The following is a 16,282-nucleotide window of genomic DNA, read 5'->3' as shown; positions in this document are numbered from 1 at the left end:
CAACAGAATTTGATCAAAAACAATGGAATTTGAATGAAAACAATGGAATTTGAATGAAAACAACAGAATTCTAAAACAAACAATTGAATTTGAATAAAAAGAGTGGAATTAGAATGAAAACAACTGCATTTGAATTAAAACAACGGAATTTCAATGAAAACAATGGAATTAGAATGAAAAGAACATAATTTGAATGAAAACAATGGAATTAGAATGAACAAAAAAGAATTTGAATCAAAACAATGGAAATAGAATGAACAGAAAAGAATTTGAATCAAAACAATGGAAATAGAATGAAATGAACAGAATTTGAATGAAAACAACAGAATTTGAGAACAAATAATGGAATTTGAATGAAGACAATCGAATTTGACTGAAAACGATGGAATTTGAATGAAAAGAACAGAATTTGATCAAAAACAAAAGAATTTGCATGAAAACAACAGAATTTCAATGAAATGAATAGAATTTGAATGAAAACAACAGAATTAGAATGAACAGAACAGAATTTGAATCAAAACAATGGAAATAGAATGACAAGAATAGAATTTGAATGAAAACAATGGAATTTGAATGAAAAAAACAGAATTTGAATGAAAACAACAGAATTTGATCGAAAACCAAAGAATTTGTATGAAAACAACAGAATTAAAAAGAAAACAACGAATTAAAATGAAAACGACGGAATTTGAATGAAAATAATGGAAGTTTAAAACAAACAACAGAATTAGTCCCTTTGGAGCTGCAAAAATGAGAGTGGGATTTGGAATGATGAAAAAGATTCACAGGCAGGAGCTGAGGCTTTGTTATTGTGCATGAAAATCTTTGGTGCTGAAGAACTGACTAACAGTATACAGTCAGCTGATGAAGCAATGTGCCTCCTGCCAATGAACAGTTAAAGATATTTAATGATACAGGAGAATTGTTTTGTGTTTCCAGCTTCTTACAATAAAAGCATTTATATAAATTAACCACTTGCCATGTTTATGTGGGAGAGAGGGAAATACCAGGTAAGATTAACATGTTAACAGAGAGCTCAGAGTGGCAGGTGCATGTCTTCATGGGCTGATATTAATAAACAGCACGAGGCCAAGGCATCAATTTTACCCTTTTGTTGGAAAGACAAGGCTCAGTTACACCAAAGGTGTTGTTTGATGGCTGAGTTTGGATCGCTGGAATACGGCATTTCTTAAAGTTACAGATTTGAAGGGATGTGTTTTACCCAAACAACATATTCCTAAATCCAGATGTTTTTCAGTGCTTAAATTTAACCAATTAGTTTATAGTGTGTTAACCTCACCAAAATGCTTTTTATTCCTAAACCTAACCAACAATGTTTAATGCATAAACCTTAGGCTTCAGTCACTCTGGCCTAGAGATTGGTTGGCGACCATCCAGTTGCACTCACCCATAATTTACATGAAAGATTCCAACCTTCAGCAAACATTTGCCAACTAATTGTAAACAGAGAACGGTTGCCTTCAAAGTAAAAGCCTTTTGAAACATGTTGGCTGCACCAGTGACAAACGACCTTTGGAATGAAACTTGAATGTTCAAAGAAACACAAATGTTTTGTAACACAAATGTTACTATTTGTGTTGTTCAGAGGGAAAGCTGAGCATTCTCCCACCAGTTGGTAAACAGTTGCTGAAGGTTGGCGGCAGTTGTGAAATGGATTGCTAGAAACAGGTCAGCAACCAACTGGAACCCACAGGTCACTTGGGAAAATGTGTATTCACCAGTTGGTGAGTGGTTGCTGGAAGTTGCTAGTACAAGGTAAACTTGTGCTAGCACAGTGAGGGTACTCCTGCAGCCAGGATGTTTCAAAGGCAGAACTTTGCAAACACACCTGCAAGTGTTTGTAGACAAGTTGGCGTCTTCTACGCAAACTACGAGCAACTGCGGCAATCTGCTAGCAACCAAACAATCACAGTGAGGTTTTTGATGCAGCACCCTCTTTGCGGCTGATTTCACCCAGCAAACTCAAACAACCACTCACCAACCGTTTGGGGGATACGATTTCAAGTAGCAACCGGAAGGAGGTTGTTGACCAGTCTCTTGTTCTGTGTAACTGAGAAGGTTTTATTGCCTAAAACTAACCAAGGAGCTTTCAGAACCTAAACCTAACCATCTACTTCTTAGTGCCCAAACCTCACATAGTATTTAAACTTAACCAGCTTAAAACTACAGCCTATATCACTGCCACCCTTCACCTACATATCGAGAACTTTGCAGGAAGACACAAAATTGCATTTACTAAGGCCTTTGATCACACATAATTATTTAATAACCACTGGTGTAAAAAAAAACAAACACATTCACTACACTTCTGGAGTTCCCCATAATTTCACTCTTGGGCCTCAGTAATTCAGTCACTCAGATTAGAAATAGCAGGAGCATTGCTCTAACAAATCACCAGCAAAACACGGACAAAACCAAAATATTGCTTTTCAGTGTCTACCTAAATTAGTAGGTCTAATTTAAGTATTAATTAATTAATAAAGTATGCAATGTGATATCCAGTGACTTATAAGTTAAAGTGTCCTCATTGCAATAACAGATATTAGAAGTTCTTGACTTTAAGCTTTTCATGCCTATTTGGACATTTGTGTGTAGCTTTCTTGCCACAACAGTAACGTTGCTGCTGAATATCACTCCTAATCCACACTTTAGTGTTTCTCTTAGAAGAAGCTGTTTGATTGCACATAAGGACCGACACTAATTCACCCACAGTTACTGCAGCGTAAAGGACTTCCTGCTCTGCTAAGTGGAATGATTGATGCTAAACGGTTAAACTACAGGAAGCCAGTTGAAATTTATCCAGAATGGCATTTTGCACCTAAAAGGACTGCATACATGGATGAGTACAGTCTAATTTTTTTTATTGCATTTTTCAGGATACGAAAACTTCTCCTTTATCCTCTTGCCCTTATCTGCAGTCACTTCTCCAATGTCTGAAAAAAATAACATTTAAAGTACTAAACAGCTTTTCTGTGTTGAGATGAGGTCTGAAAATCAAAAAGGGAAAAATCCAGATAAAATGTCACAAAAACAATCAAATAAACAGGAATCCACATTTTCAAATAAAATTTTAATATTTAAATTTTACCAAATTATTTCTACACCAACATGTACACAAACATACCCTCTGTACATACATTTTTATTGGCCATTGGGCTGCTTTGGTCACACAGCAGTCTGACTCCGACTGTTTTGTTGTCACAAGAGCAAAAACAAAATCAGTCAGCGACTCAGCCAAGAGAGAAGCTTCTCTCTGCATGAATCAAGTTCTGGATGCAGAAAGATCTGAATTAGTTTGCGAAATTCTTTGGAGAAATTCATAACAATGTCGCCCTGTTTCAGTTTTATATTTGTGAAGATGCTGCATGAACATCTAATTTTGTCCTCTGCCGCTGTAGAAAAGAATGAAAAAATGTTTTGAGAGTTAATTACTTGTAAGCCGTAACTCCACAGCGTCTCTAGTAATCCTGCTAACAAACAGAAAAGCCAATCATATAACCTGCTGCTTGGTGGAGTCTTCATGCACTCCTGCAACAGAAGAAACTGTGGATTAATTCAACTTCTGCTGACAAAGTCACCATGACATTAGAAAAATCTTTTGTGCTAGCACATCGATGGATGATTCTTCATTGGCTGCCTCTTAAATGCAGAATTTAAATTTAATAAAACCCTGATTTCCTCGTACAACATCCTGATCAGCCTCCATCATCTCTCACGGTATCATATTATTGTAACAGAGCACCTCACTCTGTGAGTGGGAGGCAGACACCCTGTCTACTTTGATTATGAGGCTACAAACTTCCTTTTTTGGTAAAGCTGATAGTTAGGATTGGATCATGTGACCCTGAACTATCCTCAGTCATGCTGCAGGACTTCTTTTCACTTTCTACTCTCTCCCACCGTTTGTGTTGTCCTTGGCTTTCTGTGCTGCTCTTTTCTCTCTTCCCTTCTTCTTCCAGCTGGTCTCAGTAGATGGCTTCCCCTCTCTGAGCCTGTTGGAGGTCTCCTCCTGTTAAAAAGGAGTTTTTCCTTCCCACTGTCTCACAAGGCATCTTCTGACTGTCTAGATTTTGAAACCAACAAATTAAGGCATCCTTGACTTTCTGTGCTCTATTGTGCTTCATATTTATACACCTGAAGTCTCTATAAAGCTGTTTCCGTCCTTAATCTTGAACAACTGCGAAGTAGTGACTGAGAAGCTGCCCTGCACATTCACGTTAAAGCAAGTTCTGTTTTTGTCTTTGCTTTGACTTCTTTCCACGCTGTCCTCCTTCCTGTTGTTTATATCGTTCCAGAAACAACATGGCGACGTCCGTCCTCGTCAGCTGAAGCCCCGCAGAGACCGCTGGCACGACAGAACTCCTCACCATATGGTAAAACTTGGCCTTCATCATCCTAGTCATCCATTTTTAGAAAGCATTGCAAAAGGCACAATCACACGGAAAACAAAATAAGAGCACCTAGAGCAGAAAATAGGCGCTGAAGGAATGAGAAAGGAGGTTTGTGTGGTTAGGAATGACCAAGAGAGACAAAAACAAGCTGATGAGTGTCATCTCGGTGCATAAACTCCTTCCATCACTGGGGTTATTTGCATTTGGAGCTACAGGTTATAACTTAATTTTTCAACATTTATCCAGTCAGACATATTAAGCCTTTTGGCAATCATTCATCATCAGTGCTAATCTGCTTATTATGCTAAGACCATGTTCCTTCAGCTAAATGTGACACAATACTAATCATTTTTCCAGAGACTCTGTAATGTTTTTCCAAAAGGCTCTTAAGGAATCTTTGACAAATCTCTCGTAATACATTTCTCTGCTACATTATCGTGAAGCTCATCCAACACTACGAGAGGAAATCCTGCACTTTCTTAATGAGTGGCTTATTATGTTCCATCGCTGCCAGCATCCTCGCTAACGACATCTTTGCACATAGCAGATGGTTTGCTTCTTTGTGCTGGCATGTGGCCCAAACACACTTAGAGGAAGAACAACCGGGGAGGCAGTCAGCTGCAGGGGAGTTTGTCAGCGTTTAACCAGGCAAGCGCGATCCCTCCTCGGAGAAAAAGACGTTTAGTGAAGGCCCGGTTCAGATCTGAGCCGCACAAATGTTGACTTTGACCTCTGGACAGGAAACCGGGGATCTGAGCAGCTGGTCCGAGCAGGCAGGGAGAAATAACGGCACGGCATCCAACGGGAAGAAGATAAGATGGAGTTGCCTAACACGCGTTTAAGGACAACAGATACATAAACATGCACCTTCTGAGTCTGTCTCCTTAGTTAATAAAGAGACTGTGCTGATCAGCTAGAATCAGAGATGTTTCCTGGTAAGCAGGTGTGCAGATGCTTTTTCTCCCACAGCTGCACGAGGCAGTCACTGAAAACCATCACTGCTTTTCCACCAGAGAAGCTCTCTTTTTCACTGATGCAGTGCCGGTGCTGAGACAGGTCTGCCTTCATGTCTGCTGGAAAATGTCATGCGATGTGGTCCCAGACATATTCTGTTTAGCGTCAGTTTTCACAGTTCCATGTTTGTTATTTGTCTTTTCTTTCTTTACAGGTTTGTTTTCTTATGTGTTGTTTTTGGTTTTAGTTCAGACATTCAGATGTGGACTGTCATCTCTGCAAGGTAGTTGGCCGATGTGTGGTTACCTAAATGTAGCATATCATATTAAACCATACTGGACTATTAGCTACATTAGGCAGTCGTGCTGCATTATGCTTATTGCATTTTAACATTACTCATAAATATTCCTGCTCACATATTCTGTTTCTCTTCACTGTGACTTTAAAAAATCTGATTTTTGTACCAGGCGTGTTGTCATAAACACTCCTTATCCTTTCTTAAAGACCTTGTAGTACCATATCACCCCATTAGAGCACTTCACTCTCACACTGCAGGTTTACTTGTTGTTCCTAGAGTGTTTAAAAGTAGAATAGGAGGCAGAGTCTTCAGTCCCTCTTCTGTGGAACAACCTCCCAGCTTGGACTTTGGAGACAGACACCCTTTCTGCTTTTAAGATTAGGCTTAAAACTTTACTTTTTTTTATAAAGCATATAGTTAGGGCTGGATCAGGGGACTCTGAATCCTCCCTTAGATACACTCCAATAGCTCTAGGCTGCTGGGGATTCCCATGATGCATTGAGTGTTTTTCATTTGCCTTTTTCTCTCACCTCTCTGCATTTAATTATTGCTTATTTATAATCTCTGGCTCTCTTCATGCTGTTCTTGTGAGGTCAGTCAGTGAGAAATAGTCAACACAAACTAATTTTCTCGACATTGAAAGTCGAGAAAATTAGTTTATTAACTAGTCGATCTGTTGTATTTTCAGAAAGAGCCAGGCTAGCTGTTCCACATTTCCTGTCTCTGTTTAAATCCTCAAGAGTCCCATTTTCACCCTGAAGCTGTCTTCTTAACAGAAGGCCTCACAGGGTCCTTTCTGCTCTCTTTTGTGTCCAAACCACATGGATCAGAAACCTGCCAATACTCAGTTTTATGGTCACTGACAAAGGTCACCGAGGGTTGTGGATTCTTTAGAGCCCTTCTGAGTAAAGTGACGTTCATCCCTATTTCTGGAGAGGCCTCAGTGTCCTAGAGGGGCCCTGATCCGATCAGCGTCCCCGGCTGTGACGCGTGGCCTCGGGGGTCACGCTCTGCCGGGATCACGTGTTTACCTTGAGCTGGAGATGGGCCGGTTTGATATACAACGAGCCGACAGCTCATGAATCACAAAGAAATGAGGAACCATCATGGGCCTGTAGGATGAAACCAGGGACATGCCACAGAGCTGTGAACCCCGAGGGCCCAGATTATGAATATCTCAATATGCTTTTCTGTGTGAGTTTGAGGACAGAACCACACTGTACCAATGTGAAATTAGAACACTGTAGTAGTAAAAAATACTCAGTCCTCCAAAGGGTCTAACAGCTAAACACTGATTGCTGAATTATTCAATGAATTACTGAATCAGCAGCTAGTTAACATGATATTTTGGGTTGTTTCTAGAGTTGATGTCTTATTTTAGTTGGACGTAGCCTGTAAAGAAAATGTTTCAAGGATGTGTGCCTTTATTATAGACTTTTACTTTTTAATTTAAAAACTTAGCTGTAGTTTTTCTAGTGTCACTACTTATAAAAGGTATTTGTGGCTAAACATCAGTTAGCCAGTTTTTACTATTTCTCTCATGTATAAACCAACAAGGGTAAAATTAGTAGATAAACATTGTAAATATGTAGATTCATATTTTATGAATTCTACACTTCTACAGATTTAGCGGCTGAACGGTAGAAGCCCCGCCCATTTACATTATGACGCTTTTCCCATCACCATGACTGGATGACCCGTTCACTGCCTTTGTGTTTAATTTGAGATATCATCTATGGTTTTATTGTGACTGGCTAAAAATGTTTGGATGGATGGCGACCAAATCCAACTAAATTAAATCAAATGATGCCATAAACAAGATTGCTTTGTTTTACTTATTCCACAAGGGGGCACTATGGTGAAAAGAGAATCCCTAACTGATGCATCTTTCCCAGGTGTTCCCTGTCCTCTGGATCAAAATATAAATCCCTGCAGCTGCAGTTCAATTTGTCTGACACAATAAGGTGATGTTAACACCTTATTGTTAACACACCCGTGCATGGGGCTGGACGGCGTCAATGCTGTTAGCTTGTTAACACGTTGACGCCGTCCAGCCTCACACACGGGGGCGATCCGCAGTAACTTGTTAACGGAGATTTGTCGCGTTAACGTCATTTTAACGAGATTAACGCTGACAGCGCTAGTTCTTTCTTGTTCTGAAATTCTGCATATCAGGATGTAACTCGTTCACTTACCATCTGCTCGTTTTTGTCAACTCAGTGCTGAAAAATACTTTAAACTCTAACGTGAGTAATTATCTGCTTTTCTTGAGCCAACGGATTCCACAGCAGCACAAAGAAAGGTCAGCCTGCAGAGGTCGCTAATGTTTCTCTGAGGAAGCCTGCGATGCACAAGCAGGTAAGCCGAAAGAGGCGCGCAATAATGTTGTCTGAAGTAACAGCAGATGATGATGATGATGATGATGATGATTACTTTTATGGTGTGATCACATTTTAATCAAAGCAAGTCTCCTCTCCACTTTCCACTTTCTCGTCCAATAAAAACATCCATTTCTTAGGAGTTGGCTTACATCCGGTTTTTTGCCAAACCTAACATCAGAGTTACCTACCATCACCATCACAGTCTCACAGGGTCAATGCATTCGTCTTTTAACCAACAAGTATCTCAAATTTGAGCATCTGATACCCCGTCACTGGTGATTGGTTGATAAACCTGGACAATCATTAATCAAAATTAAGTTTGATTTCATACAAATCACCTTTATGTAACGTTTCTAAATTAATAGCAACTCATAAGCTATGAATAGATCAGAAGTGCTAAGACTGCTTTCTATTTACTAAAAGCATCCTCCACTCTGACAGTTTTCTTACTGAGTGCACCATGTGTCTATTTAAGATCACTTACATGTAGATTTTCCTTAGCTGTCAAAAAATAATTTGCTGTTACAGTAACAAAGGTTTTCACCCTCATTAATGCTGATAAATGTAATTATTCCAGTCTCATCTTCTTTTATAGCATAGGACTCCAAAACCAGGAAGAAATTAACCTAAAATTCCCTCTGTTTATTACTTTAAACTGAAACATGAGGTGATCACAGTCATTTTGGCAAAGTTTAGGTTTGAAGGTTTCTCCAAAATGACAAACTGCAGCTGTTCTCAGGTTAAAACTGTTTGAAATTGCTTTAGGATAATAACAACACAGTCTGAGAATGTAACCTTGGTATCTGAGCACTTGGAATTCATTTCTCTGAAGATATATTTACTAAGAATAGCTGATAGCGCGCTCATTTGTTGCACATTTGGCAAGAAATAGTTAAAACATCTGTTTAAATAAAAATGGAAAAGCTCACCTTCAGAGTTCAGTATTTAGAAGCTTTTATGCTTTTTCTAGAACCTCCATGCAGTCTTGAATCACTGCCTGTTCCCCAAAGAATTACTGTATGATGCCCTGTTGGCTGTCTTACTCTTTAGCAATGATTGTCAGGATTGGATACTAGATACTTCAGCTCAGTGAGACATCGCCCAGATTTGCTGCTAAAACTCTGAACTGCCAAAAAGTCGCGTGTTTTTGTTTGTGCATCGTGTCCTTTCGCGTCCTCCTTTCTGTAAAAAGCGAGCAGCACTCACAGCACGCTCTTTAGTTTGGTCAGGCTGTTCTGTGGTCACAATCACCCATATCACCACAGCCACAGTTTTCCTGTAAAAGATTCCACTTCAAAGGAAGCTGGCGCTCTCTTTCCACTGAAAGCAGGGCCGCTCCCGCAGCTCCGATGGACCCGGGCCAACTTCGATTACATGCCAACCCACGTGACTAATTACGAGTCAGATGAGGGCATACAGTGTCATGATCACACAGGAGAGTATAGGTGGACGGACAGTTAGGCCATATGGGCGTCTGAGATTTGGACAAATGTTAGAGTTTGTGAAGAAGCAGGCCAGCCAAAAAATAATAACAAATAATCAAAGCTCACACTGGGAGCGCCGGGCCCACGGATCCCGCCAAACCTGGACTGTGGTTGTTGCGGTCAGAGCTGCCAGCCGCCATGTTTTGCACGACCAAGGTGAGAACATGTTTGTCGCGCTCCTCGGTGTCGTTCTCGTTTGATGGTGTTGTTGTTGGACCAGGTGGGTGTTGTACGAAGGTGTGGCGAGGAAGCTGCTCCGTGCGCAGCTTTTACGTTCAATGCCTCGGGTGAAGCGGCATCACGTGAGGAAGACGATAGCGATGTAGCTGCCGGTGTAAACACACTGTTTACACACAGCAGTGCTGAACACTTGCTTAACCCTGAAATGTGCATGCGTCTCATTCCCAAACACACACACACACACACAATCAGAGACGCTGCTTCTCATTGGCTGCTTGTTTTCCCTCCTGCTCTCTCCCCCCTCCTCCCAGTTGTAATTTGTCTCTTAAATATCATCATTCAGCCATTTCCATCAAGCCAACCCCCATCACCAACACCTACGCCTCGCTGCTCCCTCCTCCCTCACTATCTGGGTCTCTGGGGAGGGAGGGGGGGCAAGGATCATGTAAATACCCCCCCCCCCCCTCCTCCTCATCTGCCTCCTTGTCCTCTCTCTTTTTTCTTCTTTCCTCGCAAATTTCCCTTCTTCCCATCCTCCAGTGCCTCCATCCCTGAACTAGCTCAGTGATGTTTCTTCATCTTTTATCTCTCCTCCTGCATGGACATCAGTGGGTGAGGTGAAAGGGGAAGGCAGGTGTGGAGGTGAGGTGGTGATTGGTCTACAACCTTAAAACTCATGTGACAGCAGATTAACCAGAGGCAAGACTTTGTCACGCTCCCACAGCCGCCACAATTCCCCTTACTGCCTCCCTCCTCCTCCCTCATGCTACCTTCCCACCGCAGTTACACACACCTCCCTCCCTCCCCCTCCTGCAACGCAACTCCTCTCCGCTCACTCCGCGGCTTGTGAGACCGTTGGCAGCCTTGGTGCGTGGAGGGAAAGAGAAAGGAGAGAGGAGAGAGTGAGGCTTTCCCAGAATAGAGAAGCAGGAGGAGGTGAGAGGGATGATGATGGAAGCCAGCTTTGACACTGAGGAGAGTTTTGACGATCCCTCCTGTCTCGCCCCGCAGCCCCCCGGCTCTGTTTCGCCGGCCAAGAGGCAGATCAAGGAGGTCAAGGAGACCAAGATCACCGTGAGTACTGAGAAACTTAATCCTTCCTCTTCTCCTTCTTTGTGCTTCTATCTGTGCATCCTCTGCTGAAGCTCCTCATGCACCTCAATTAAGTTCAAATCACTTGTTTTTTCTCTTTTACCATCTGTTGACGTTAAACTCAAATTATAATGCATTACATGTGAGGGGGTTCCCTGCAATACTGGATACCTCAATCATCTGAATGAAGAAGCTGTGCGGGAGTCTCGCACTCATATCGGTCTCATTGACTTGAGCGGCCTCAGTCTATAATATTGATTTTATGTCTGTCAAAGATTAATTCACGCTTTGGAGACTGTCTGATGTGTTTTTAATGACTGATAAGTGAGGAGCCTGTAGAATCCTGTTGGTATTTTTATGATATGTCAGATTAAGTGTGTGTTTGTCTCCTCCAGTTGTTATCACCCTCTGCAGGTCACACTCGGAGTAGAAACTGAGGTCTTCACCATGGTGCAGGGATTTTTTTCTATAATGCACACAGTAGCTTTGTGTGAAGATACCCAGACAGTAGTTGCAGTTATGTAATCTCTCAGTCCATAATGCAGGCTGTGGTGAGGGGGTGGTGGGGGGCAGCGGTTAGGCGGTCGTGCGTTGATGGAGAAGCAGACAGAGGTGGGTTTTGTGTCTCGCGAGGGGCTGATTTTGCACTCGGTGGGCTCGCTGACCTGCTGCAGCCACGGGAGCCGTCAGTCTGGCTATTGTGAAAAACACCACCAGACCTGAGAGAGATGCAGCAAGTCCAGTTTCCATGGTGACAAAGGCAATAGCACTGATTAATGGGTGTTGAAATGGAAAACACCGCCATAGGAGAAAGTGGTGGTGGTGGTTTGAGAGGGAGGGGGGAACCATTCAGATATTCACAGAAGACATACTGTTTTGAAGATTATTTCTTCCTCCTCTTTGTTTGCTTTTCCAAAGCCTTTCACAGCTCGCAGATCTATTGTTGTTCTTTGGCTTCATCCAAAGAGTTCTCATGGAGAGATTTCTTTCCTTCTCCACTAAAAAAAAGAGGAATTTCTGGGAAGTCTTGATGCTTGGGAAGAAAAAAAAACAATCATGCATGCTAAATGTCTCTGCAGCAGCTGGGGAAAAAAATACAGGTGATAACAACTAAATCAGTGACGTCGGCCCTCAGAGGTGTCTTTTTGTTCGTCGTGGTGCACCTCACGTTACACAACCCCTCCACAGTTGTCATGGAGACGCTCACATCCATGACTGTTGGCAAAATGGACCCTCGCGGGGCGCCGAGGCTTCACACACGAGAAGCAGCCGCCTTGCGACCTTGTTTTCACCTTCACCACATCTGACCGATCGGATCAGATTTAATAATTTTTGAAACTTGAGGTTTTTAGTGAAACATTCATGCCCCTGTGGTTTGACTTGTTGCTGGGCTGCACGTGCTCGGTACCACGTCAGCTGGCATCTTTGCAGAGGAGGTTTCAGTGAAGAAACGGCAATCTGGGTCCGAACAAATGGAAAGAAGAGTTAAAACACGGTCCAGATTTTTTGCCATGTTACCGTGAAAAGGATTCACAAGGTTCATCAGAGTTAGCTACCAAGCTGGCTCACTATCAGAAGATGTTAAGTATTTCTGAAAAGTAAAATAAAAAAAAACGTATCTGGGCTGCTGCTGCTGAAAAAGTAAATGCCAGAAAAGTTCAGCTAATTAACATATGATCTCTCATAAAGTGGCTAGGTATCATTACGCTCATATTTCATGTGGCATCGTGTGAACATTGATCAAGAGCCAAAATGGATGTGACTTAAGTACTGGTTGCTAGGGAAACGCATCTGTTCCGCGTCGTTCGTTCTTGGAGGTTACTGGATGAAATCGATTGCTTTGGTCGCTAGCAGTACACAAACGCGCTAACTGCTAGTAAAACTTGAAAAAATGTAACAAAATGGAAAATTTCACCTTCAAAGTAAAATAAACCTTCTCCATTTCTGGTTTGTGTTGCTCTTTGCTCAGTATCACTACAGTATGGCCAAGAGCGGGATAGTGTTCATAGACAAGTCTGTGATTTGCATTCAGGCTGTGACTGCAGCATTATGCTAGCAACCAGCCTTTATCAAAAGCAAGCTAGCCAAGCTACAATTAAAAGTTAGTATTAGCTCCTATTTTTTGATGCCTGTGCACGCCACCGCATCATTCTCATGAGCAAAGTGAAGCGACGGAGCCATAATTCAGTTCAGCAACATGTGACATCATCCAATGCATGTGAATGAGAAGCAAGAGCGTTGAAGCCTGAAATTAATCGGTGTCAATGCTGCCTAACATCTGTGTGTGCAAATGGTGTAAATGGCACCATATATTTCAGCTACCTTCAATCTAAAACATGTTTTAGATATTAAACCTGTATATGTGATTAATGGCTTTAAATGTATCTTACAGTTAGTATTTGTATTAACAATGATTAACCTCGTTTTGTCTCCTGTTTTATCAGCTAATAAACTAAGAACATTCCTGGTTGCTCCCAGGCTTGGAAACAATATTAACAGACAATAAAGAAGAAAACTGAGTGGGGGTTTATAGTAAGGTGAACCTGTGTACGGCTGTGAAGGTGGAGTCTTGCAGGAAATGTGCTATATGCTGCTCGAAAACGAACATTCGCAAGAGAGCGTTTCAGTTGTTTGTTCATCTGCCAGGTTTACGTCTCTCACGGACCATTTGTTCTTTGACTTGATTCCCCCCCCCCCCGACTCTCGTCAGCAAAATAAATAAACACAAAAATATGTAATGAAATAAGCATTGCCTGTAGCTTGGATACTAAACTCTCATGAGGGCGAATGCTTATGAATGCTGACTGAGGACTAAATGTGCCAGTTCACTCAGCAAATCTACACTCATATATAGCTTGCAGCTTTGTTTTGTGCTAAATTCAAACAGTCAAGCCCGATGGCTGGACTTCAAACACCCCCCCAAGACTGGCCTCGGTCTGATTTATCACACGCTGTGGCATAAAGGTAATCTATATTAATATTTTATTCTCAGCCCCAGAGTACCTCACTAAGCAGCCATCAGGGAGAAGTAAGTTAGCCAGACAGGCTTCCCTTAGATGAATGGTCTCATTTTTTGCTGGATGTGAGAGGCAGATAAACAACAGTCATGATAAATGTGGAGCCAGTGTAATGGAAAATCTGGTGCCCATGACAATCAGTATGGTCTCTGAGGCAGAAAATGAACAAAGTGACTGGTCTGCACACAGAGTAAATCACACCGCTGCTCCTTTACATTAAAATGTGCTGCTGTGAGTTAATGTTGTTTATTAGCTTGCTACCATGCCCGTGAGTTTCACTGGCAGTTTGCCATATTAACATGTCCTCTGGATTTTAGCGATTATATAACAAAGAGAAGAAGAGCATTACTCATCTATTTTACGTTCTGTTTTTTGGAAGTTGTTATGATGCTTTGTTTGTGGTGGCAAAGAGAGGAGAGTGAGGAAGCCCACTACATATTAATGCTGGGGTTGGTGAAGTTTTAAGTGCAAAATAATCAAGGTTTTATGTGGAAATATACCTGTATATGGAAATATTCACACTCCTCTGTCACAAATACTGAAAATCTAAAAACATTAACTGTTCTATACTTCTTTCTTGCCTTCTCTGTTGAGCCCTCCAACATAAAGATGTTTGCGTCATAAATCTACTGCATGGCTTGTACAGGAGAGCTTGTAATATACACAAGTATGACACTTTTATTTTACCATTAAAAATCAGGCGTCATCTGCCTCTAAAATAGATAATTATCAGCTTAGCGTAGCTTCATTGTGAATTTTATTTCCTTGTGTATTTTTCCAGCCTCCAAGGCTTTACTGTTTTGGTTTGCTCTTATGGTATTGTATTTGGCCACAGCTACAGTGCAGAAGACAGCAAGAGACAATCGTTAAAGACAGTATGTGTATATATATATATTTATATATACATATATATTTTTTGTTGCTAAAGAGCAACCATTTTCAAGTGAAAGCTAGAAATGGTAGGGGCCAGAAACAAAGCTGCTTTAAAATGGGTACATATTACACTTTATAATCCCTGGTATAAATAAATATAGACTATATTTATATAGCAATATAGAGCATTTACACTTAAAAAAAACTTTTAATCCTTTTTAATTATTCTGTGACTGTATTAAAAAGAAATTTCTTAGCCATCTTAGCAATTTGGTCATGCCAGTAGCCTGGTGTTTGCTAACATTGGCTTGAAATACTTCTTGGTTTTAGGTGTCAAAGCTGAGTTTGAGACAAGATGCCTACATAAACTGAATACCCAATAATGTGGTTAATGTTACCTGAACAGCCAACTGAAATGAATGACTGTTTACCGTAACAGTTTGCTGGCTAATCTTAGCTCGCTTCTCTGCTAGCAAGTAAGTTTTTATTTGGTTGGAGACTGTGGCCCTTTCTCAATATGTGTACTTGAGTGTCGCAGACCAAGTATTGTTCCAATTGTCTGTGAAGGTTCTCAGTCATCCAGGTCATCGTAGTCTAAGGAGCTTGGAAAGAAAAGCATCTGGACTTCTTTAAGTTGCTTGAAGACGTTTCACCTCTCATCCGAGAAGCTTCTTCAGTTCGAGGGTCAAATGGTGGAGAGTCCCAGATATAAACCCAGTGGGAGTTTCACCCCAAAAGAGGGACAAAATGACCCCCTGATGATCCTCCACCTAATCACATGAGCCAAGGTGTGAAAACGGGTGTGGGTCACAATCAGCCAGAGTTTCAGGTGAGCACATTGTGAAACCTGGCCCCACCCTATCATGTGATTTCCTGAGGTCAGATGGCCCAGGATGTGAGTGGGCATTAAGGCGTCTGGGAAGGGAAAATCTCAAAACTGGATTATAGATGGCAGAGAGTTGGTGTCGTAAACCCCCGCCTCTGTTCAAAGATGGTCGCTCACAGTGGACATAGATGCTTCTTTCACTCCTCTTTCAAACCATCTGTCCTCTCTGTCCAAAATGAGAACATTGGAATCCTCGAAAGAGTGACCTTCACATTGCCCAGACCTCTACATTGGAGAGACCAAACAGCCACTTCACAAGCGCATGGCACAACATAGAAGAGCCACCTCCACAGGACAAGACTCAGCTGTCCATCTGCATCTAAAGGACAAAGGTTACTCTTTCTTATTATCCAAGGTATGCTAAACTGGCCATCTATTGTACTGTGGATGCTCTTAGATCCAACCATCTTTTAACTTACATGTCAACCTATTAAAACAGGGATTCCCAAAGTGTGGGCTGGGACCCTCTTCGGCCATGAAGGTCCTGCAGGTGGGCCGTAGTTTACTCTAAAAGAATTTACTAAATAAATTTACTTTAATAAGTAAATTAAAGATTTTGGTTGGTTGTAATATCACTCATTACTCTTTCTTGTGTCTTATGGTTGTGTAGCATTAGCAGTTTATAACCAACTACCTGTGTTGCTTGTGTTTTTTGAATAACAATTTCAAGGACATACATCACTTTCTCTTGCATTTTGAGTAGAG

General features: G+C 41.4%; 1 protein-coding gene across 2 annotated transcripts in view; it reads left to right on the top strand.

Annotated features, from left to right (window-relative positions):
• Positions 1-16,282, top strand: part of gas7a (growth arrest-specific 7a) — a 50,591-nt gene that overhangs the window by 10,452 nt on the left and 23,857 nt on the right. For both annotated transcript variants that reach the window (XM_005924181.2, XM_005924182.3), the window contains exons 3-5: positions 4,317-4,394; positions 7,937-8,022; positions 10,721-10,783. In XM_005924181.2, coding sequence (XP_005924243.1) covers positions 4,317-4,394; positions 7,937-8,022; positions 10,721-10,783 — 227 coding nt within the window. The remainder of the gene's footprint in view (positions 1-4,316; positions 4,395-7,936; positions 8,023-10,720; positions 10,784-16,282) is intronic.

This window comes from Haplochromis burtoni, unplaced genomic scaffold, assembly GCF_018398535.1.
Source record: "Haplochromis burtoni strain Fernald_Lab_line unplaced genomic scaffold, NCSU_Asbu1 Contig_68, whole genome shotgun sequence".
Classification (NCBI taxonomy): Eukaryota; Metazoa; Chordata; class Actinopteri; order Cichliformes; family Cichlidae; genus Haplochromis; species Haplochromis burtoni.
The sequence above is the reverse complement of the archived record's forward strand: the minus strand, read 5'-3'. Positions and strand labels throughout refer to the sequence as shown.